Source organism: Euleptes europaea, chromosome 4 (assembly GCF_029931775.1).
Source record: "Euleptes europaea isolate rEulEur1 chromosome 4, rEulEur1.hap1, whole genome shotgun sequence".
NCBI lineage: Eukaryota > Metazoa > Chordata > Lepidosauria > Squamata > Sphaerodactylidae > Euleptes > Euleptes europaea.
The window spans coordinates 5,169,996-5,193,383 of NC_079315.1; the positions used below are offsets into that span (position 1 = coordinate 5,169,996).

A 23,388-nucleotide genomic window follows, 5' to 3' on the forward strand; every position below is an offset into this window, starting at 1 on the left:
CCCTCCTTTCTCTCCAGTGGGGACGCAACAACAGCTTGCACGGTTTCCCTCCCCTGCATTTTATCCTCACATCCACCCTGAGAGGCAGACTAAGCTGAGAGTACACATGAAGTTGTCTTATAGTAAATCAGACCATCTGTCCCTCTACGTTAGTATTGTCTACTCAGACCAGCAGCGGCTCTCCAGGATCTTGGGCAGAGGTCTTTCACATCACCTACCTGCCTGGTCCCTTTAACCGGGGATTAAACCTGGATCACACATGAAGCTGCCTTCTACTGAACCAGACCCTCGGTCCATCAAAGTCAGTATTGTCTGCTCAGACCAGCAGCCTCTCCCGGGTCTCAGGCTGAGGCCTTTCACATCACCAACTCGCCTGGTCCCTTTAAGTGGAAATGCTGGGGTCTGAACCTGGGACCTTCTGCATGCCAAGCAGATGCTCTGCCACTGAACCACAGCCCTTCCCCTATAACTGAAGCTGCCTTATCAGACCCTCGGTCCATCAAGGTCAGTATTGTCTACTCAGACCGGCAGCGGCTCAGGCAGGGGTCTTTCACATCCCCTACTTGCCTGGTCCCTTTAGCTGGAGATGCCAGGGATTGAACCTGGGACCTTCTGCATGCCAAGCAGAGGCTCTGCCACTGAGCCACAGCCCCTCACCCCAAAACCATTTCAAATGCATAGGTAGATTCTACCTTCAAAACATGATGAACACATGAAGTTGCCTTCTACTGAATCAGACCCTGGGTCCATAAAAATCAGTATTGTCTACTCAGACCAGCTGCGGCTCGCCAAGGTCTCAAAGTAGAGGTCTTTCACATCACCAACTCGCCTGGTCCCTTTAACTGGAAATGCTGGGGTCTGAACCCGGGACCTCCTGCATGCCAAACAGATGCTCTACCACTGAGCCATGGCCCCTCCTCAATTTAATCCAGTAGCCCCAGATGTCTGCTTGAGAGAAGCCACATGAACACAGGAAGCTGCCTTCTACTGAACTAGACCCTCGGTCCAGCAATGTCAGTGTTGTCCACTCAGACCAACAGCGGCTCTCCAGGGTCTCAGGTAGGGGTCTTTCACATCACTAGGGCCGGATTTAGGTTTGGTGAGGCCCTAAGCTATTGAAGGTAACGGGGCCCTTTATATGTCCACCTGTTGTTTGTCAACAACAAATTGTCGCTGTTTTTTGTGTTGAATACATGCTATATGGTAATTTATGGACCTAATAGGTATCTAAAGCCATTTGCACATAACAAAATATGTATTTTATCAAAGTAATTGTTGAACTGAAATACAATTAAGAAGAAGTATATTAATAGTGAAATAAAGAAAATAGGAAGAAAATAGATTCCTTTGAAATGTGGCGTTCGAGGAGAGTGTGACGGATACCCTGGACTGCCAAAAAAACAAATCAGTGGGTTTTAGATCAAATCCAGCCTGAACTGACCCTAGAAGCTAAAATGACTAAACTGAGGCTGTCGTATTTTGGTCATGTCATGAGACGACAAGAGTCACTGGAAAAGACCGTCATGCTAGGAAAAGGGCAAGAGTCCAGTAGCACCTTAAAGACTAGCAAGAATATTTTCTGGCAGGGTAGGAGCTTTCGTGAGCCACAGCTCACCTCTTCAGATACAGCTAGAATGTGAATCCATCGGTCTTTAAGTAGAGGAGAGTGACAGATGGATTCACATTCTAGCTGTATCTGAAGAGGTGAGCTGTGGCTCACGAAAGCTCCTACCCTGCCAGAAAATACGTTTGTTAGTCTTTCAGGTGCTACTGGACTCTTGCCCTTTTCTACTACTGCAGACAGACTAACACGGCTACCCACTGAATTATGCTAGGAAAAGTGGAAGGCAGCAGGAAAAGAGGAAGACCCAACCAGAGATGGACGGACTCAATAAAGGAAGCCACGGCCCTCAAAGTGCAAGATCTGAGCAAGGCTGTCAAAGACAGGACATTTTGGAGGACTTTCATTCATTGGGTCGCCATGAGTCGGAAGCGACTTGACGGCACTTAACACACACACACAATTATTAAGCTCTAACTTAAAATGATTTTTTAATTCATAACAAACCTAATAATGCAAATACTGTTGCTGTGTGTGGGTTTTTTTGTAATTTTTTTGGAAATGCACATCCAGTTTTTTTTTCCTCCTTTAAATTTTTTTTTCTCCTTTAATTTTTTTTTGGCCTCCCCCCGCCCCCAAGAGAGCGGGCCCCTAAGCTATAGCTGGTTTAGCTTATACGTCAATCCGGCACCGGGCCTTTCCCATCCCCTGCTTGCCCGGTCCCTTTGCCCGGAGGGGGCACCGGGGATCGAACCTGGGACCTCCTGCACGCCGCGCGCATGCGCATGCGCCCGCCCTCGCCCCTCCTTCGCTGCCGCGCAGCCGGGCGGAGCAGCAGGCGATGGCGGCGGCCGGCGGGTTCAGGTGGGCGCGCGTGGAGAAGCGCCTGCAGGCCGGGCGCGCTTGTGCGGGAGCTGCGGGACCGGCGGGCGGGGCCGCCCTGCTGCTTGGGACGCGGGGTTGCCTTTGCACACGTGCGCGGACACGCGTCGTCGGCGGGGGGGGGGGGGCTAGAGCTTCCCGTGCGGCTCGACCGCGTCGCGCCTGCAGGGCGGGCCCGTTCGTGCAGCCCACGCCGCGGCAATGAGGGTTGCCAGCCCCCAGGTGGGGCCTGGAGATCTCCCGGAATGCGGGGTGGGTCCCCAGGCTGCAGAGGTCGGCTCCCCTGGGAAACGTTAAGTGCAGAATATAGAAAATGTGCCGTATTTGGGGGGGGGGGTTAAAAAAACAGGTTATAATAAAGGATTAAAATAATCTAGCCAGCCAGCCAGACTGTGATATAATAAACAATCATGATCTTTCCCTTTTTACTCTATGTTTACATTTAAGTAAAGTGTATATTATCGTATCTTGAGTATTAAGCTTTGATCTTAAGCCCAGGTGCTGTGTATTAGTCCCAGCTGTTTTCTATTATCAGCATTGGTTTCTTATTGATTACTAACCTCCAGGTAGTAGTTGGAGATCTCCTGCTATGACAGCTGATCTCCGGCTGATAAGAGATCAGTTACCCTGGAGAGAATGGCCGCTTTGGCCATTGGTCTCTATGGCATTGAAGTCCCTCCCCAAACCCCGCCCGCCTCAGGCTCCGCTCCAAAAATCTCCCGCTGGTTGCAAAGAGGGACCTGGAAACCCTAAGTCCCACCCTGAGGTCCCTTCCCAAACCTCCAGGTCTTTCCCCAGCTGGAGCTGGCAACCCTAGAGCCTGAAGTTAGCAGGGCTTTACTTGCAGAGCCTGGATTCTCGGAAGGAGGATTCGAACTCAGGCCTGGGACAGCTTTTCCTTCCCTCCCCCATTTGTGTTGAACATTCAAGTGGGGAAGACTTCTGTGGTGCTCTGGAGCTGCTAGTTGGCTTGTAGGAGCAGGAGCCTGACCTGCTGGAGACCTGCTTGAGAGAGAGGGCGCATGGTGGAGGCGCACTGGCAGAGGCCTGACCCCAAAGTTCCAGTCAGAAAACAGGAAGAAGAAGAGGAGTTGGTTTTTATATACGCTGACTTTCTCTACTGCTTAAGGGAGAATTAAGGGACTTTAAAAAGGTAAAGGCCCCCTGTGCAAGCACCGGGTCATTCCTGACCCATGGGGTGACGTCATATTCCGACGTTTACTAGGCAGACTTTGTTTACGGGGTGGCTTGCCAGTGCCTTCCCCAGTCATCTTTCCTTTACCCCCAGCAAGCTGGGTACTCATTTTACCGACCTCGGAAGGATGGAAGGCTGAGTCGACCTTGAGCCGGCTACCTGAAACCAACTTCCGTCGGGATCGAACTCAGGTCGTGAACAGAGCTTGGACTGCAGTACTGCAGCTTCTTTACCTCTAGTCTAATAATGATAATATTCATACCCCATCTTTCACTTTTTAACTCAAGGCAGGTCTTTAAAAAACACACACATTCAAAACACACCAAAAAACCTACTTACCTCCTCTCTCCCCAAGCAAATACTTTCAGCTATGAAAAGCTCTTGCAAAGAGAATGGCTTTTACAGCTCTGTTTGCTTGGTAATACATTTTGCTTTTCAATCTGATTTGTTTCAGAACCGTGGAACCTTTGGAGTATTACAGGAGGTTCTTGGTGAGTACCGTGTGGGTATATTTTTTGTTTCCCTTTAAGTACCAATATTTTTCTTTCCGATGTGAGCTCCTGTGGCCGCCTGATTCACTGAGTTTCGAAAATCGAGGCGACTTGATTTCTAGCCATTTGGGGCTGTTATCAGGCATTTCTCTCCCTGCCCGCTGTAGGAGGGCGAAGTCACACTTTTCAGCCCGAGAGCAGATCAGGCAGTTTCTCCCCCTTTGCTGCAGTTGATGGACCTGCTCAGCTCTTACTCCATGTGGATCCAAGTGGCCATGGAATCAAGTCTTCGGGGGTTAAAAGGGAGTGGGGGGAGATCTGCGCTCACCAGCTCCTTCCACTGTTGGACTGCTGGAGCCAACCCTATAGGTTTGTACTCTTTGCTCCAAACCAAGATTCCAGACTTAGAATCATAAAGTTGGAATATAAACTTGGCACTTGGGTTATAGACATGGCTGAGAGCCAGCGTGATATAGTGGTTAAGAGCGGCGGTCTTTAATCTGGAGAATCCTGGCTTGTTTCCCTGCTCCTCCACATGAAGCCTGCAGGGTGACTTTGGGCCAGTCACGGTTCTCGCCAAACTCTCTCAGCCCCCCCTGTCTCACAAGGTGCCGGTTGTAGGGAGGGGAAGGGAAGGTGGTTGTAAGCCGCTTTGAGATTCCTTAAAGGTAGAGAAAAGCGGGGTATAAAAACCAACTCTTCTTCTCCTTCACTTTTCCTTCCAAATAATTGTGAGTTGGACACAACATGGTTGTTTGCTGCCACGGTGGAAATTGTTTATGGACCCCGTACACCAGGAGAGGAGGAACGGGGTGGGAGGCCAAAGATCCCCTGCCTCGTTCACGGCATAACAAACCACGGTAGTTGATGCTAAATGGTTCTTCAAACCTAAAAGAGAATAAACTGGATCACAAATCCAGTTGCCCTTCCATTGGCTATGGCATGCCTAGACAATGGAAAGGTCAGTTTTAGTGGCAAGCAGATAAAATAAAATCTGTCAACTGTGACTGGGTGTATCTGACTTTTTAAAAAATGATATACCTTTTAGAAAGAAAACTGTCGGCCTGATGGGAGGGAGCTTGGTGAATTCCGGACCACCACTGTCAACGTAGGTGAGTTTTGGTGGGAAAGAGCTCTCTGGCTACTTTCTGGAAGGAAGAAATGAGGTGTAATTCACGAAAGAAATTTTGTTAGTCTTTAAGGTGCTGCTGGACTCTTGCTCTTTTCTTCTGGAAGGACTGGAGTGGATATTCTGGTCTAGTTACGAATGATCATTTCAATATATCTGACCTATACTTTGCACCATCTATTGGACAATAGCGTATACACAATCTATCTGATGGTATTTGCAATGGCAACTAATTTGGCAAATCGAAAGGGTGTGACTGAGTCAAAGGTTAGGACATTCAAGGATTGTTGGTTTCAGCAGCAGATATATTTAATCAAGGCCTTGACTCTCCCGTCAAAATGAATGAGAAACCAAAGGGCTTTCTGCTTTGGCTGGATTGTGTCTATATAGTCTTTTGGTAGTGACGCAGTATCCCTTTTTCCTTCCAGAGTTTCTGCTAAAATATTACCCTGGTGTAGTGGGTAAGGCCACGGCCTTCAATTTGCAGGATCTGAGCAGGGCTGTCAAAGATAGGACATTTTGGAGGACTTTCAGTCATAGGGTCGCCATGAGTCGGAAGCGACTTGATGCCACTTAACACACACACACAGGTTAAGAGCGGTGGACTCTGATCTGGAGAACCGGGTTGGTTTCCCCGCTCCACAGTAATCCAGTTGGGTGACCTTGGGCGAGTCACTTTTTCTGTCTCACCTACCTCACAGGGTGTTCGTTGTGGGGAGGGGAAGGAAAGGTGCCAGTTATCAAAGAATCTTAAATAAAAGAAAATACTGTAAGGGTGTTATTGTTTTAAGCGTGTTTGTATTTTAAGCAAAAAATAAAGTAAAAAATAATATCATTAAATGGCTTTGCCTGTGTCTTCTATAAAGTTTGTATCTCTGGTTCCTGGCATTAAATTAAACATGACATAAATGTCACATGGCCCGGCCCGACCAAGTGACATTTATGTCCTGTCTGGCCCTCGTAACAAATGAGTTCGACACCCCTGGCTTAGATCTGATGAAGACTTTTTTCTTCTTCCAGGTTCGATTACCACTGCAGACGGCTCTGCCCTTGTGAAGCTAGGAAACACAACTGTGATCTGCGGCATAAAGGCGGTGGGTCACTTCAGGTTTTGGGGACTGATCGGCTTTCAGGATTCCCCCTCCAGTCTGGTCTGTTGGCAGCCCTGATGAACGGTAGAATAGAACGAAAGGGGTCCCTTCAAGCAGCATCTCCATCTTACTTTCTCGTAGTGCTTTGCTGGAGAGCTGAGATGGTGAAGCAGTGTGGGTAGTCATGTTCCCTGTGAGCTGAGCCAGCACTGTGTGGTGGTTTGGAGCGGTGGAGTCTGATCTGGAGAACTGGGTTCGATTCCCCGCTTCTCCCACATGAGTGGCGGAGGCTAATCTGGTGAACTGGATTTGTTTCCCCACTCCTACACATAAGGCCAGCTGGGTGATCTCGGGCTAGTCACACTCTCTCAGCCTCACCTACCTCACAGGGTGTCTGTTGTGGGGAAGGGGAGGGAAGGTGAGTGTAAGCCGGTTTGAGTCTCCCTTAAGAGGTAGAGAAAGTCGACATATAAAAACCAACTCTTCTCCTCCTCCTCCCCAGAGGGTGGCCTGAGCTGACCCGTTGTGAGCATGAAGAAGAGAACAGGGGCAGCTGTGAAGAAATGTTCCCATTCTGATTCCAGTGTGTTTCCCCTGTGCAGAACTGTGCTGGGTGGGAGTGGGTGGTGAGCGAGGGTGTTGTCTCCATTAACCTGCTTGGGAGCATAGAATCATAGAGTTGGAAGGAGCCATATGGGCCATCTAGTCCAACCCCCTGCTTAATGCAGGATCAGCCTAGAACATCCCTGACAAGTGCTTGTCCAGCCTGTGCTTAAATACTGCCAGTGAGGGGGAGCTCACCCCCTCCCTAGGCAGCTGATTCAACTGTCGAACAACTCTTACTGTAAAATATTTCTTCCTAACATCCAGCTGGTACCTCTCCACCCACAATTTAAACCCATTATTGCGAGTCCTCTCCTCTGCTGCCAACAGGAACAGCTCCCTGCCCTCCTCTAAGCGACAGCCCTTCAGAAACTTCAAGAGAGCAATCGTGTCCCCCCTCAACCCCCTCTTCTCCTTACTGAACATTCCCAAGTCCCTCAGCCTTTCCTCATAGGGCTTGGCCTATCACTTAGAATCATAGAGTTGGAAGGGGCCATCTAGTCCAACCCCCTGCTTAATGCAGGATCAGCCTAGAGCATCCCTGACAAGTGCTTGTCCAGCCTCTGCTTAAAGACTGGCAGTTAATGCCGCTCTTAACCACTACCACCACGCTGGCTCTCTCTAGCTTTAGTGAACATCAAATATTTGCATTACTAGATATGTTTATAGAAAATCCATTAAAACTCACAATTAAATTCCTGGCTCACAATTAAATCTGGCTCAATTCCCAAATTGTACTTTAAGAGAAATTAAAAGAATGCATTTTTAGCACTTATTTATTTATTAGCAATATTTATGGATGATGATAGTAATAATAAACCCAAGGACATGAGTAAAACAGTTAATTAACTATGAAGGAAGGGGTAATAACAATAACCAGTGGCGTTCCAAAACAGGCACGCTTGGATTCAGTGAGCATTGATGTAACCACGTTTCTAAACTTCCCATTTTTTCTTCTCCACGCACGGTGCCTACAGGAATTTGCAGCACCCCCTGCTGATTGCAGCAATAAAGGCTATATTGGTAAGGTTTTTCTCTTACTTTCCCCCATTATGGTATGTTTAAAAACTTTTCTTTTGTCCTTAAGGGATCAGGAGAAACAACCAGACTAGTTTCCTTCCCAAAGTATAGATTCCAGGCGTAACAGACTGGAAGAATGTATAGTGCACTAGATTTCTTTTATTAATCTTCCTTCGGAATTCAGAAGAAGCGCGAGGAAGATTCTTGCTGGCTGATGTAAATTTATCTATTACATACAGAGTGGCCTCTTTTTTCATTATAGCATTTAAACGAAGGAAAATTTTTAATAGGTCTGATGTGTGTTGTGTTAAGTGCCGTCAAGTCGCTTCCGACTCATGGTGACCCTATGAATCAATGTCCTCCAAAGTGTCCTATCCTTAACAGCCTTGCTGTTGCAAACTGAGGGCCGTGGCTTCCTTTATAGAGTCCATCCATCTCTTGTTGGGTCTTCCTCTTTTCCTGCTGCCTTCTACTTTTCCTAGCATGATTGTCTTTTCCAGTGACCCTTGTCTTCTCATAATATATCCAAAGCACGACAGCCTCAGTTTAGTCATTTTAGCTTCTAGGGTCAGTTCAGGCTTGATTTGATCTATAACCCACTGATTTGGGTTTTTTTTGGCAGTCCATGGGATCCATAACACTCTCCTCCAACACCACATTTCAAAGGAATCTACTTTCTACCTATCAGCTTTCTTTATTGTCCAGCTCTCACCCCCATACATAGTAATAGAGAATACGATGGCATGAATTGACCTGATCTTGGTGGCCAGTGACACATCCTTACACTTCAGAATCTTTTCTGGCTCCTTCGTGGCTTCCCTTCCCAGTCTCAATCTTTTTCTGATTCCTTGGCTGCAGTCTCCCTTTTGGTTGATGGTGGAGCCAAGGAATAGAAAGTCTTCAACAATTTCAATTTCCTCATTGTCAACCTTAAAGTTGTGTAATTCTCCTGTAGTCATTACTTTTGTCTTCTTGATGTTCAGCTGCAGTCCTGCTTTGGATTACTAGGCCTGATACAGATAATATAATGGCTTGATATGGTTCACAATATCCTGGTAAATGATTTTCATGGGGGAGAGTCTTAATTGTTTTATTTCAGTGTGTAGAAGTAGATGTTGTTGTGATATTGGATCAATACATGCTGTGGGTTAAATGTTTTATTTTATTTTATTTTGGGTGTAGTTGGATTGTTTAGGTCTGTGACCACAACCATGAATAAATTCGATTCTGATCCCTTTCGGGATTGGCTTCGTGTTTTCTCTGCCCCTCAGTTCCGAACGTCGACCTTCCTCCGCTCTGTTCGCCAAGATTTCGGCCGGGACCACCGGGGGAGGAGGCTCAGGCGGCTAGTCAGTTCATGGCCGACGTGATAGAAAAGTAAGAGTCGCGTGTGCTTGAATTGCTCGACGAAATTGTGTCCAGGTGCCGGATTTTTTCTCTTCACCGTGTCACTGTTTCAGTTCGCAGGTGGTAAGGAAGGAAGACCTGTGCATTGTGGATGGGAAGGTTAGTAAAAAGTTGAGTCTTTACTGTGAACGTTAAAAGGGAGTCAAACCCACGGTTGGTTTCAGCCCTGTTGGGTTTGAGGATTGGCTGGGGACCACTGGACCAGTCTGCTCAGAACCGCTTAGAGCCAGTGTGGTGTAGTGGTAAAGAGCAGTGGTTGGGAGCGGTGGACTCTGATCTGGAGAACTGGGTTTGATTCCCCACTACTCCACATGAGTGGCGGAGGCTAATCTGGTGAATTGGGTTTGTTTCCCCACTTCTACACATAAGGCCAGCTGGGTGACCTTGGGCTAGTTGCTGCCCCACCTACGTCACAGGGTGTCTGTTGTGGGGAAGGGAAGGAGATTGTAAGCTGGTTTGATTCTTCCTTAAGTGGTCGAGAAAGTCGGCTTATAAAAACCAATTCGCCCCTCATATTAATTGAGTTCGACACCCCTGCTCTAGGTCACCCTAGAGTGGACATGTTCATGGAGGAGAGGGGTATTTGTGGCTGCTAGTAAAGAGGGAGACAAGTTATGATGCATCCCTATTCTCTCCAGGATCAGAGGAGCAGGCCTGTTATCTTAGGTGCTGTGGAACACAGGCAGGATGGTGCTGCTGCAGTCGGCTTGTTTGAGGGCTTCCTAGAGGCACCTGGTTGGCCTCTGTGTGAACAGACTGCTGGCCTTGATGGACCTTGGTCTGATCCAGCTTGGCTTTTCTTATGTTCTTAATTTCCCCAGCTTGCTTGGGTCCTGTATTGCGATGTTATATGCTTGGACTACGACGGGAATCTTCTGGACGCCTGCATGTGTGCTTTCCTAGCAGCTCTAAAAAATGGTAAGGTGGCTTGTCTTCACAAACTTGGCCTGCAGTTGCATGTTTTCTGCTGGACTGAGGATTTTATTTATCAAGTTATTAAAACGTTTCCATCCATCCAGGCAGCGTGGTGTAGTGGTTAAGAGTGGTGGTTTGGAGTGGTGGACTCTAATCTGGAGAACCGGGTTTGATTCCGCACTCCTCCACATGAGTGGCGGAGGCTAATCTGGTGAACCTGGTTGGTTTCCCCGCTCCTGTGCATGAAGCCAGCTGGGTGACCTTGGGCTAGTCACAGCTCTCTTAGAGCTCTCTCAGTCCCACCTACCTCACAAGATGTCTGTTGTGGGGAGGAGAAGGGAAGGGGATTGTCAGCCGGTTTGATTCTTCCTTAATGTGAGCTCTTGACCCATCGAACCAGAAATCACCACAGAGACAATCAGATTCCAAGCAGATGGCTTTACTGGTCAAATAGGCAATACAGTGCATTGAGGATAAGATGACAGCTATGGTTTGTCTTGCCCGTTATTTGGAAATATAAGGCAGAGAAACGGCGGCAGATTACAAAGCATAAACAGAGCATTATTTCCCAGAGTGGCGTTCCCAGGCTTTGGTATGTGTAGCCGTCCTTGAAGTCTGGACGGTTCAGCAGTGAAACGAAAGGAAACATCTAAACCGAGATAACAGCCTGACACTTAAGTGGTAGAGAAAGTTGGCATATAAAAACCAACTCTTCTTCTTCTTCCCTCCTTACCTCTTGGCTAGAGAAGTGCTTCTCCACCCAGGGGACCACCTTTTCCACAAGCTCAGCCCCTGGACTCCCTTGTTAAAGGAGTGGGGAGCTCCTGCTATTTTTTATTGATTACTGATTTTGTGATAGTTGTGCTTTATCAGGATGTTTTGCATGGGTGTTCTTTTTGAATGGAAAAGCAGGATATAAATAAACAGTAAGCCAGGCACATGTTCATGAGAGGCAGTTCATGAGAGGAAGGGCATCTTGGCCATCTTCTGGGCATGGAGTAGGGGTCACTGGGTGTGTGTGGTGGGGAGGTAGTTGTAAATTTCCGGCATTGTGCAAGGGGTTGGATTAGATGACCCTGGTGGTCCCTTCCAACTCTATGATTCTGTGTACTACTGAGGGCTCTCCGGTAGCTAGACTGCTTACTGTGTGTGTGTGTGTGGTGGGGGTTGTGATTGGATCACTTGGTCGTTTTTCTTTTTTGGGGTCTTTACTTCCGCGTAAGCCACAGGTAACTTACGGGACGGGTTTCTCCTTTCCCCTCATGCAAGCTCTCCGATCCGATGCCCCCACCCCCACTAGAATAGTCGCAGCCCAAACAGAAAAATACCCGACTACTATACCAGTGCTAGAGGTAGAGTTGAGCATTGCTAGGTGTCGTGTGCCGATCCTTGACATGACTAGGTGTAGTGGTTAAGAACGGTGGCTTGGAGTGGCAGACTCTGATCTGGAGGATGGGGTTCGATTCCCCACGCCTCCATGTGAGTGGCAGAGGCTAATCTGGTGAACCGGGTTGGTTTCCCCACTCCTCCACACAAAGCCAGCTGGGTGACCTTGGGCTAGTCACAGTTCTCTCAGCCCCACCTCCCTCACAGGGTGCCTGTTGTGGGGATGGGGAAGGAAGGTGATTGTAAGCCAGTTTGAGTCTTCCTTAAGTGGCAGAGAAAGTCGGCATATAAAAACCAACTCTTCTTCCTCTTTTGCATCTCTGCGCGGCGCCCCTATTTCTCCCTGGCCCCTCTCGTCACCCACTACGAGACAGTTGTGTCTCCCCTCCCGCCCCCAGTAACCTTCCTGCTGGCTCAACATTTGATTCCGTTGTCATTTCAGTGCAGTTGCCGGCTGTCCGTATAAACGAAGAAACGGGGTTAGCCGAAGTCAACCTGAAAGAGAAGTCTCCTTTGACGGTCAGAAAGGAACCGGTGGCCGTGTCATTTGTGCTTTTTGAGTAAGTCAGTCAGCTTTGTGGACATTTAGACTGGCGAGGAATGTCAATGGCTGCTGTAAAAAAGGCAAATCCCACGCTGGCCATAATTGGGCAAGGAATGGAGAATAAAACGGCTGCTGTCATACGGCCCTTGTGCAAATCTATGGTGAGACCACGCTTGGAATACTGTGCACAGGTCTGGCCACCACACCTCAAAAAGGATATTGCAGAGCTTGAGAAGGTGCAGAAAAGAGCAACCGAAACGATCAGGGGGCTAGAGCAACAGTCCTATGAGGAGCGGTCGAAACACTTAGGGCTGTTTAGGCTTGGAGAGAAGGCGGTTAAGGGGAGACATGATAGAGGCCTATAAAATTATGCATGGTGTGGAGTGGACAGCATGTCTTTTGCATCACCTGTTACCTGATGCTTTTAACTGGAGATCCCAGGGACCACCTGCGGGTCAAGCAGAGGCTCTACCACTGAGCCATGGCCCCTCTGTAATTCTAGATGAATGCAAAATGGAAACCTAGAACATTCTGAGGGAGGGCTACCAGCTTACATCTTCCCTGCTTTTTTTCCTTTGAGGGCACGTGGTTGGTATTTCTCGCCATTCAGGATTAAATCAGAGGAATGAGTGTGGAAATGACAACGGCGCTTTTGGGTCTCTGGAGATCCCCTCTAGGATCCCTAATTTTATTCCAAATGAATTGGTCCTTCTTAACTAATGTAATACTAATGAGAGGAGGAGGACTTTTTATATCCTCTTTGTTCCTTGATTCCTGTAGTGCTGTCCACTTGAGTTTGGGGAAGGAGGGGGTGGAAATCTGTGTGAACCTTTCGAAATTCTAGTATCACCACACTGAGTATACTCAATCTTTGGGGCATGGAGTAGGGGCTACAGGGGGTGCGGGGAGGGGAGGTAGTTGTGAATTTCCTGCTTTGTGCAAGGGGTTGGACTAGATGACCTTGGTGGTCCCTTCCAGCCCTGCAATTCTATGATTCCGACTCTGGATTTTTGTGTGTCTGTGCGTGTACTCCAAAGCTCGCTAGTGATCGTTGACCCGACTACAGAAGAGGAGGACTTGGCAACAGGCACAGTAACGATTGTGACCGACGAAAACGGCGAACTGTGTTCCGTCCATAAACCAGGTACCGTGCCAAAACTGTTACAAGCGAATTAGAAGAAAAAGCTAGCTTTCCCCAAAGCAAATGATCCCCCCACCCCCGTGAAGTTGCCTTATACTGAAGCAGACCCTCTGTCCATCAAAGTCTGTATTGTCTACTCAGACCGGCAGCTGCTCTCCAGGGTCTCAGGTAGGGGTCTTTCCCATCACCCACCTGCCTGGTCCCTTTAATTGGAGATGCCGGGGATTGAACCTGGGACCTTCTGCATGCCAAGCAGATGACCGCATGAAGCTACTTTATACTGAATCAGATTGTCGGTCCATCAAGGTCAGTATTGCCCACTCAGACCGTCAGCGGCTCTCCAGGGTATCAGGCAGAGGTCTTTCACATCACCTACTTGCCTAGATCCTTTAACTGGAGTTGTCAGGGATTGCAGCTAGGACCTTCTACGCACCAAGCAGATGCTCTACCCCTAAACCACAGCCCCTCCAAGAATTTCATTGAAAACATTTTTGGGACATAAACGAGTTCTCCAAGCAATCCAATGTGGCCATCTGTATGGCAGCAAAGATCCCTCTTTGAGTGGAGGTGGCTCAGTATAGTATTGAGACTATCACTGCCCTCCTATTCTAGTTCAGACAGTTCTTTCTACAATTTGTTCAGCTTTGAAACCCTCTTACCAAAAGAGGGCAGCTCAGACTTATTTCTTATCTGAAAGGGGTGCTTGTTCCCATTTTTTTATTCTGAATCCCCACGTGATAATCTGGGTTTAGCTGTTCTCCTGTTGTGCAGGACAGATTAAAAATCCGTGGAAAAATATGCACGATGAAAATGTTTCAGTGTTGACAAATCTCTATGCTGCCTCACGCAGTGTTCTTTTAAAGAAAATTCAATTATATTATGTGCATGCGCTGTCGAACATATTCTGAAAACAAAAACATTACGAGAATCAGTCAGGAGGTGACTGAAATGTCAGCGTTTGAAAGGAAAGGCGGGTCTATTGCTAATGCACTGGTTTGATTGAGAGCCAGTGTGGTGTAGTGGTTGAGAGCAGTGGTTTGGAGCAGTGGACTCTAATCTGGAGAACCGGGTTTGATTCCCCACTCCTCTACATGAGTGGCGGAGGCTAATCTGGTGAACTGGATTTGTTTCGCCACCCCTACACATGAAGCCAGCTGGGTGACCGTGGGCTAGTCACAGCTCTCAGCCCCACCTACCTCACAGGGTGTCTCTTGTGGGGAGGGGAAGGGATGGTGATTGTAAGCCGGTTTGATTCTCTCTTAAGTGGCAGAGAAAGTCGGCGTATAAAAACCAAACCAAACAAATTTCCGGACATAAACAATTGGATAGATAAGGTTAAACAAACATATATTAATTAAGCTGATTTATTATAAAAATAAAGTTACAGAAGATGCTGTCTGGATCCCAATAATCTCCAGAATGGAAAAAAACTAGAATGTGGAGAGGAAGACGAGTAATGTTTTTGCTGGCTTTAATATGTGTAGCTGAGTTTGTAATCTTATTATTATTATTATTATTACTTTTATCTGTAACGGTATGTAATTTTGATTTACACTTTTTGTCTCTTTTTCTTTCCTCCAATTTTAGGTGTGTATGTAATTTAAAAAAATAAATAAACTCTTCTTCTCCTTCTTACCAGGAGGGAGTGCACTAACAGAGGCCAAGCTTCAAGACTGTATCAGCCGTGCAAAAACAAGACACAAGGAAGTGAAGAAGCTCCTGGATAAACTGATCAAAAGTGCAGAGGCAACATAAGCAAACCGTTGGGTCTCTTTGGGAAGTGGGTTTGTAAAATGTATATTTGCTACAGAACACACAAAACCAGTTTGTCCAACGCTACATTTGTAAATTCATAGCAAAATATTTTTCCACTGTGGAATATAGTACAATCCTGCCGCTGAGCAAATTTCGATGATTTACAGCAACTAACCTTACATTCATTAGAGCGGGGGGCGGGGGTGGACCTGAATCCCACAAATGCGGAATATAGTAAAATTCTGCCGCTGAGCAAATTTCTATTATTTACAGCAACCAACCATAAATTCATTGGGGGGGGGGGGCATGAATCCCACAAACGTTTGTGTTAGCATGCCCCTCACAGCGTAACCTCAAATTCAATTTCACTAGTAAACTTACCAATTTTAATACGTTAAAAAAAAAAATTCAAGTCATGTTTTAAAATTCCCTTTTTAAATAAATATACGTATCAGTAAAATGCAAATTCTAGGATTTTGGAGTTATAGACGTGCTCCTCTTCTTCCTACTTTTTGACCGGCTGCCGGAATGACGAGGCCGGAGCTGAGCAGCTGCCACTATAACCATTTGGTGCTGCAAGAATCGTAACCGCTGCTGGAGGAAGAGAGAAACGTCATTTTTAAAAATTTTTTTATTAGAGCTGCATGTTCACCCCTGAATGAAGCCAACAAACGACGGATAAAACTGGGAGTAAGACAATGAGAAACTTTCTGCAGTAGAGGAGGCCCTACCACCACTCATCCAGACTAGATCTGTACGGTTAGAATCATAGTTGGAAGGGACCACCAGGGTCATCTAGTCCAACCCCCTGCACAATGCAGGAAATTCACAACTAACTCCCACCCCCCGTGACTCCTACTTCATGCCCAGAAGATGGCCAAGGTGCCCTCCCTCTCGTGATCTGCCTAAGGTCATAAAATCAGCATTGCTGACAGATGGCCATGGAGGTTGGGTTGCCAACCTCCAGGTAGTAGATTGAGATCTCCCGCTATTACAATTGATCTCTAGGCGATAAGAGATCAGTTCCCCTGGAGAAAATGGCTGCTTTGCCCATTAGACACAATGGCCTTGAAGTCCCTCCCCAAATCCCGCCCTCCTCAGGCTCCGTCCTAAACTTCTCCAGGTATTTCTCAACCCGGAGCTGGCAACCCTAAAGATCAGGCATTCCTGAGTCTAATGCTGAGGAGGCAGAAGAATTGGTTGCAGCAAAACAATGGATCAGAAGTTCCAGCTTCAAGTCAGTTATCATTTTCATAAGGAGTTACTCGTGTTGTGTGTGTGTGTAAAGTGCTGTCAAGTTGCAGCCGACTTACGCTGACCCACATGGGTTTTTTCAAGGCCAAAGATGAACAGAGGTGGTTTGCCATTGCCTGCCTCTGCATAGCAGCCCTGGACTTCCTCAGTGGCCTCCCATCCAAAAACTAATCAGGGCTCACCCTGCTTAGCTAATCTGATAAGATTAGCCTGGGCCATCCAAGTCACAACTGACTCATGGCCACGGCTCAGTGGTAGAGCATCTGCCTGGCGTGCAGAAGGTCCCAGGTTCAATCCCCGGCATCTCCAGTTAAAAGGGACCAGGTGAGTAGGTGATGTGAAAGACCCCTGCCTGAGATCCTGGAGAGGGGCTGTGGCTCAGTGGTAGAGCATCTGCCTGGCGTGCAGAAGGTCCCAGGTTCAATCCCCGGCATCACCAGTTAAAGGGACCAGGCGAGTAGGTGATGTGAAAGACTCCACCTGAGACCCTGAAGAGCCGCTGCCAGTCTGAGTAGACAATACTGACTGATGGACCGAGGGACTGATTCAGTAGAAGGAAGCTTCATGACATACATACCAGCTGACATAGGCGGCATAAAATTCCCTACTCCGGTCAGATTAATCACAGCTGCTTGCTGGTCTGGATTTGCACAGCCTTGTTCTGAAGCCTGGTCCAAAAACAAAACGATAAGGGATTTGGAAGCAATGTACAAGAAAGCTAGCTGTGTGGCGCTTGGGTTGACTTTATTTATTGTAAACATTTTTTTAAGCCACCTTCCCACCCAGTCAGGATCCCCAAGGCAGCAAACGTTAAGACATTTGAACAATTAAACAACACTTAAAATTAAAAATAATAATAATAAAAACACATAAGCAAGCAACACCAGAATCAGGCAGAAGGGCCATTAACCATTACTGGGGATATGCAAACAAAACAAAAAAGTCCTCACCTGCTAGCAGAAGAAGAGGAGTTGGTATTTATATGCAGACTTTCTCTACCACTTAAGGGAGAATCAAACCAGCTTACAATCACCTTCCCCTCCTCACAACAGACACCCTGTGAGGTAGGTGGGGCTGAGAGAGCTCTAAGAGAGCTGTGACTTCCCAAGGTTACCCAGCTGGCTTCGTGGGGAGGAGTGGGGAATCTAACCCGGTTCTCCAGATTAGAGTCTGCCACTCTTTACTACACCATAACGTACAACTTAGTCTAAAACTATGTTCATCGCAGGGGGCGGAGGTGGGTGGGAAGTCCCAGTGTTTCACTGCACCCAAGGAAGTGTGGAGTAGGAAGAGCCTTGAACACACAAAAACAGAAAGCAGCTTATAAAGGCAGCTCCCGACTGAGGATTCTGGCTCCACCTGTGCCTACGGCCAAGCATGGATAATGCCAGAAGCATGGGACTATTCACCTCTCTTTCTATGACACTACGGGGGGGGGGGGCTGCATGGGCATCCATGGCCCCTATGTTTGCACAGCATCATGTCCGCCGTCCTGAAAGGGCCTGGCTCCCGCTACTCCTACCTGCTCTGCCTGCTGCTGAGGACTGGCGGTTGTAGACTGTGGCGGCAGCTGGGGAGGAAATGGGGAGAGCTGCTGGTGGTGCTGTTGCTGGAGCGGGTTGAAAATCAAGGAGCCGCCTGGTAGCTGCGCAAGACGGAAAGACAAGAGTCTGATGGTAGAATGGGCTTACGGTGAGCATGTGCAAAGTAAAATGCTGGGCTCGATAGGCTTGGTAGAGTCTCCTCATGAGCGTACAAAATCGGGGGTCCCTTCTCAAAAAGGTAAGCCCGCTTTCAAAGAGCGTGTCAACCCTGTGGAACTCCCTGCCCCAGGATGTGGTGACGGCGGCCAACTTGGAAGGCTTGAAGAGGGGAGTGGACATGTTCATGGAGGAGAGGGCTATCCATGGCTACTAGTCAAGATGAATACTGGTCATGATGCATACCTATCCTCTCCAGGATCAGAGGAGCATGCCTATTATCTTAGGTGCTGTGGAACACAGGCAGGATAATACTGCTGCAGTCATCTTGCTTGTGGGCTTCCTAGAGGGACCTGGTTGGCCACTGGGTGAACAGACTGCTGGCCTTTATGGGCCTTGGTCTGATCCAGCAGGGCTTTTCTTATGTTCTTATATTAGGGGAGTGGAAATGTTCATGGAGGAGAGGACTATTCATGGCTATTAGTAAAAATGAATACTAGTCATGATGCATACCTGTTCTCTCCAGGACCAAAGAAGCATGCCTATCGCTTAGGACCTAGTCTAACTATGCGACACTGGCTCTCTTTCTTGCTGCTCTTTTTTTTGTTTTTTTTTGCTATTAATTTTTTTCTCTGCTTTAGGTATACATTAGTATGGATTTTAAGTATTTAGGCTGGTGCCTTGAAGTTTTAGTCAAAGGTAGGATACGATAGGCTTAAACAAAGAAACAGTAACACTTATGATTAATTCACATCCTAGATTACCTTTTTTTTTTTTAAGTTGTCTGGACAAAAGACACCTCTGACGATGCACAGAATCATAGAGTTGGAAGGGACCACCAGGGTCATCTTGTCCAACCCCCTGCACAATGCAGGAAATTAACTACCTCCCCCCCCCCCACATCCCCAGTGACCCCAACCCTTACCCCGCACAACTAGGGAGACCCATACAGAAAGACGGGCCAAAGAACAAATTAATTACCTGTAGGAGATTCAAAGGATGAAGGCCTGAAGGATTCTTTAAACCAAAAGGGCCACCTGCTGAGATGAATTTAGAAAAGACGTTGGTTCTTTGATTGTTTTGTTTTTTAATTGTAGCTGCATCTAAACTAGAGGGAAAATAGCATTGCTAATACATTAAAAAATTTACAAAACCTGTATCCCGCCCTTCTGCTTGTACAAGGCCCAATCACGGCTGCTGACAGCTCAAAACATGCATGATAAAAATCACCGTCATAAAACCGTTAAAATTGATCCCCTCCCAAACAAACATCATTAAAACAATTAAAATCAGAGGTAAAAAAACAACAACCATGAAATCCGGTAACTAAATAGCACGTTGTAGGCCAAAATATGCACGCTTGACAATATGAACAGATCCTGACGAATAGTGAACAGAAGGTATTTAAATAGATCGTATACCATTAACCTCAAGGGTTTGATAAGGTGGTAAAGTGGTAATATAACAATAACAACTTATCCAGAACAGAGTAAGGCAAAAGCTGTTATGTTGTTTGTATTAGACGTAATGTAGTATGTATGTTTGTATCTTATGTATTTTGTGCTTTGTATATGTATTTTATGTTTTATGTATGTCGTTTATTTATAGTATAAAATAAAAAAGAGGTTGAGGAAATAAACCCGTTAAAATCGACCCCGTCGCAAACAAACATAATTAAAACAATTAAAAACAGAGGGAAAAAACAACAACAACCATGACAGCCGGATGACTAAATAGCACCAAAATATGCTATATTTTGGTTGTAGAACAAAATATGCAAGTTTGTCAACCCAAAGAGAACCCGGCAAACCGTGAACAGAAGGAAGACACAGAATTTATCTCCCTCCCTATTCCTGTTCCCCTAAAGCGGGTGTCAAACATACGGCCTTCAGGCCAGATCCGGTCCCTTGAGAGTTCTTACCCGGCCCGCGGGCCTGCTGAGGCAGCCACCCCTCAACTCTCAATCTGGGCTGGCGAGACCCAGCACGGCCCGACCAAGTGACATTTATGTCATATCTGGCCCTCGTAACAATTGAGTTAAACGTCCCTGCCCTAAAGGCCTTGTGCCCCTCCCATGGAGAACAGTGAACAGGGCACGAAGATTCACTGTTGGACTTTATGGGCCTTGGTCTGATCCAGCAGGGCCTTTCTTACGTTCTTATATGCACACCTATTCTCTCCAGTCTCAAAGGAGCATGGCCTTTCTTATGTTCTATCGTCAATACGAAAGGAGAAATCAGGTCGGACAACGTCAATGCAACGGGTTGGCCAAAGAGATGCTCCGTCCTCTCCCGCCCTCCCCAAGTATCCGCGGCCGGCTTCTGTACTGACCTGGCTGAGAGCTGGGCGGCCCGGCGTTGGGCAGCAGGGCTCCCGATGGAAGGTTTAGGCCCGCGGGGCTCACTGCGCCAGCCCCGCAGCCCAACATGGGGCTGGAGCTGCTCAGAGTCTGTGGCGCTCCGCTGCACAAAAGGAAGGAGCAAATGTTACACCAGCCTGGTGCTTGCCCTGAGAAAGCAGAGTCTGCTGCCCGGCTCTCGGCTGTATTATCAGGCGGCTCGGCCTTTGCCTGGTTGCGAGGCCGAGAATTTGCCTAAACACAGGCACGAATGGTTGAAAAGCATCATCTTAGTCTGGCTGCATTAAACAGAGCAGTATAGAATCATAGAGTTGGAAGGGACCACTTGGGTCATCTAGTCCAACCCCCTGCACAATGCAGGAAATTCACAACTACCTCCCCCCCCCAAACCCCCCAGCAACCCCTACTCCGTGCCCAGAAGATGGCCAAGATGCCCTCCCCTCATGATCTGACTAAGGTCACAGAATCAGCATTGCTGACAGATGGCCATCTCGCCTAAGAAGAGTTGATTTTTCTATGCCGACTTTCTCTACCACTTCAGGAAGAATCAAGCCAGCTTACAATCGCCTTCCCTTCCCCTCCCCACAACACACACCCTGTGAGGTAGGTGGGGCTGAGAGAGTTCGGCGACTAGCCCAAGTTCGCTCAGCAGACTTCACGTTTGGGAGCGGGGAAACCACCCCGGTTCACCAGATTAGCCTCTGCCGCTCATGTGGAGTAGGGAATAATAGAATAGAATCATAGAGTTGGAAGGGACCACCGGGATCATCTAGTCCAACCCCCTGAACAATGCAGGAATTTCACAATTTCCTCCCTCCCACAAACCCCCAGTGACTCCTACTCCATGCCCAGAAAATGGCCAAGATGCCCTCCCCTCTTATGATCTACCTAAGATCACAGAATCAGCATTGCTGACAGATGGCCATCTAGCCTCTGCTTAAAAATCACCACCACCTCCCGAGGAAGCCTGTTCCACTGAGGAACCGCTCTGTTAGAAAATTCTTTGTAATGTCGAGATGGAAACTCTTTTAATCTAATTTCACCCCGAATCAAAACCAGTTCACCAGATTAGAGTCCGTGGCTTATGTGCAGGAGTGGGGAAACCAACCCGGTTGACTAGGTCAGAGTCCACTGCTCCAACCCACCGCTCTAAACCACTACACCAGATGTCATCGCAGCTGCCTTTGAAAGGGGTCTTCCAGCCACACCAAAGCCATTTGTACAGCTGCAAGAATGTTTAAGTAACCCAACTGCGTGGCGCCCGTTTTCAGAGCGGCACCCCAAGCGCACGATGGCCCCAACGCCAAGAAAGCAAAGAGGCAAAACTAGGGGGACCCGGGTGGAAGCCAACTTACCAGACAGAGCCCACTACATTGATGTAGTTAAGTCCTGCAGTGTTTGCCATGACCTGGCTGGAGGAGGTTCCTGTAGTATCGGACGTTACCATGGTGGAAAGAGGAATGGTCATTACGGGCAGGGCCTGGCTCGGGGGCATTTGATGCTGCGCAAAGGGGGCAAGCGAACGAGGCGGAGGGGTGAAGCCTGAATCTTGGGGGGTTGGGGTGGCAGGGAGGGGAGCCAGAGTGGAGCTCTGAACGTCGGGAGGGCGTGGGGTTGATGAAGGGGTGTCGGTTGGAGGAGGAGATGGCTTAGGAGTTCCGGACCCTGCTTGTTGAGAAAAATAGAAAGCGCTGGTTCGTTAAAAAGGCCGGTCCTCTCGTCAAATAAGGTCAATGGAATGATAACTTAGTTCTGATAGTTTTTTTTTAAACCCCAAACAGTGAATAGCGAGCGTTAATAACCGCTACTTCTGACAAACACCAAGCAAAACACTCTGCAAAGCTTAAATGCTGCAACGCGACCCAAACTCGGCACTGTTCTGCTAGGTTGTCCTAACTCTTTAACGCCCTGAACTCGCGCGCCTCCCGCCAACGACCGGTCTAACTAACCTATGTGGCGTCCAAAAACGGTTTTGTCCAATGTGTATCAATCTGCACAACAGCATATTATTAAAACAGAAAGGGGAAAAAAAAAACAGATCGGACAAAAACACGAACTGGGACCAAATTGGGAAAACAGTACAAATAGTTATTTACGGTGGGGTGTTTTTTTTGGAGCTTGACCGAATCTGGAAGTAAAAGAAAGAAGGAGCGTTGCTTGTGGCAGCAGATAAATAACGCGTCTTCTCTGTTTATTTTTTTAAAAAAATGTATACATTTGTTATGGAGACACTGTACCAGTTGAATGAAAACAAACAACCCCAAATCCCTTGAAATGGTTTCATTTTATGTTTTGGTTTTTTGTTTTTTTTAAGGCTTTCACATCCTACAGATAGAAAGAAATATGAATGTTCAGAACTCGCCAGCACAGCCTTATTGGTGGCGGTTAACTATGCCCAACCGATTTACGCCCTTCGTACCAGCGAAGTTTTGTTGATCAGACTGTGGAGGGGGGGGGGGGGAACAATCAACGCTTCCTTACAGGATTTCTTTGCGCAAAATAGGAAGGCTGAAAAAGGGGCCATCTTGGGAATTGTAAACGGTGCCACGCATAAACCCGAAGGCTATACTGTGCCGTGGACAGAAGTCCTGGGTTGCTGGGGACTACCCACAGTACATCAACTATCCTCATCTCTACATATAAACCCTTCGGCTGAAATCCACAACTGCTATTCCTGCCCCCAAATTCATCTTGGCGGCCCCTCCGCTCAGGAAACAACATTTACGTCATTGTTATAGTGAACTTATTCTCACAGTTTCTTTTTTTAATCGTCTGCAATGACTCGTGAAACAGTGTCGGAGTGTTTTTTGAAAAATCCATTGATCGTTTATTGTTATCACCACGCTGGGACCGATCGCGTTATATATATATATATATATACATACACAGAGATACAACTGCACCGTTATTTGACGACATTTAAAAAGTTTTTCCAAGCTGTTTAAAAGTACGGAA

At 47.4% G+C, this 23,388-nt stretch overlaps 2 protein-coding genes across 2 annotated transcripts in view; one reads left to right on the top strand and one right to left on the bottom strand.

The window, feature by feature from the left end:
* The first annotated feature begins 2,402 nt into the window (after positions 1-2,402).
* EXOSC8 (exosome component 8) lies at positions 2,403-15,149 on the top strand. The gene is made up of 11 exons (XM_056848737.1): positions 2,403-2,425; positions 4,093-4,129; positions 5,178-5,241; positions 6,279-6,352; positions 7,930-7,975; positions 9,244-9,349; positions 9,433-9,478; positions 10,201-10,297; positions 12,123-12,240; positions 13,262-13,368; positions 15,005-15,149. Exons 1-11 carry the CDS (start codon positions 2,403-2,405, stop codon positions 15,118-15,120), a joined length of 834 nt encoding a protein of 277 aa, XP_056704715.1. The 3' UTR covers positions 15,121-15,149.
* Positions 15,150-15,625: 476 nt separating this feature from the next.
* Positions 15,626-23,388, bottom strand: part of SUPT20H (SPT20 homolog, SAGA complex component) — a 60,149-nt gene continuing 52,386 nt past the window's right edge. The window contains exons 20-26 of the mRNA XM_056848337.1: positions 21,789-22,098; positions 20,406-20,536; positions 19,056-19,114; positions 17,888-18,019; positions 17,686-17,694; positions 16,952-17,042; positions 15,626-15,714 (exon numbers count right to left, since the gene is read on the bottom strand). Of these exons, the coding sequence (XP_056704315.1) occupies positions 15,626-15,714; positions 16,952-17,042; positions 17,686-17,694; positions 17,888-18,019; positions 19,056-19,114; positions 20,406-20,536; positions 21,789-22,098 (821 nt within the window). The remainder of the gene's footprint in view (positions 15,715-16,951; positions 17,043-17,685; positions 17,695-17,887; positions 18,020-19,055; positions 19,115-20,405; positions 20,537-21,788; positions 22,099-23,388) is intronic.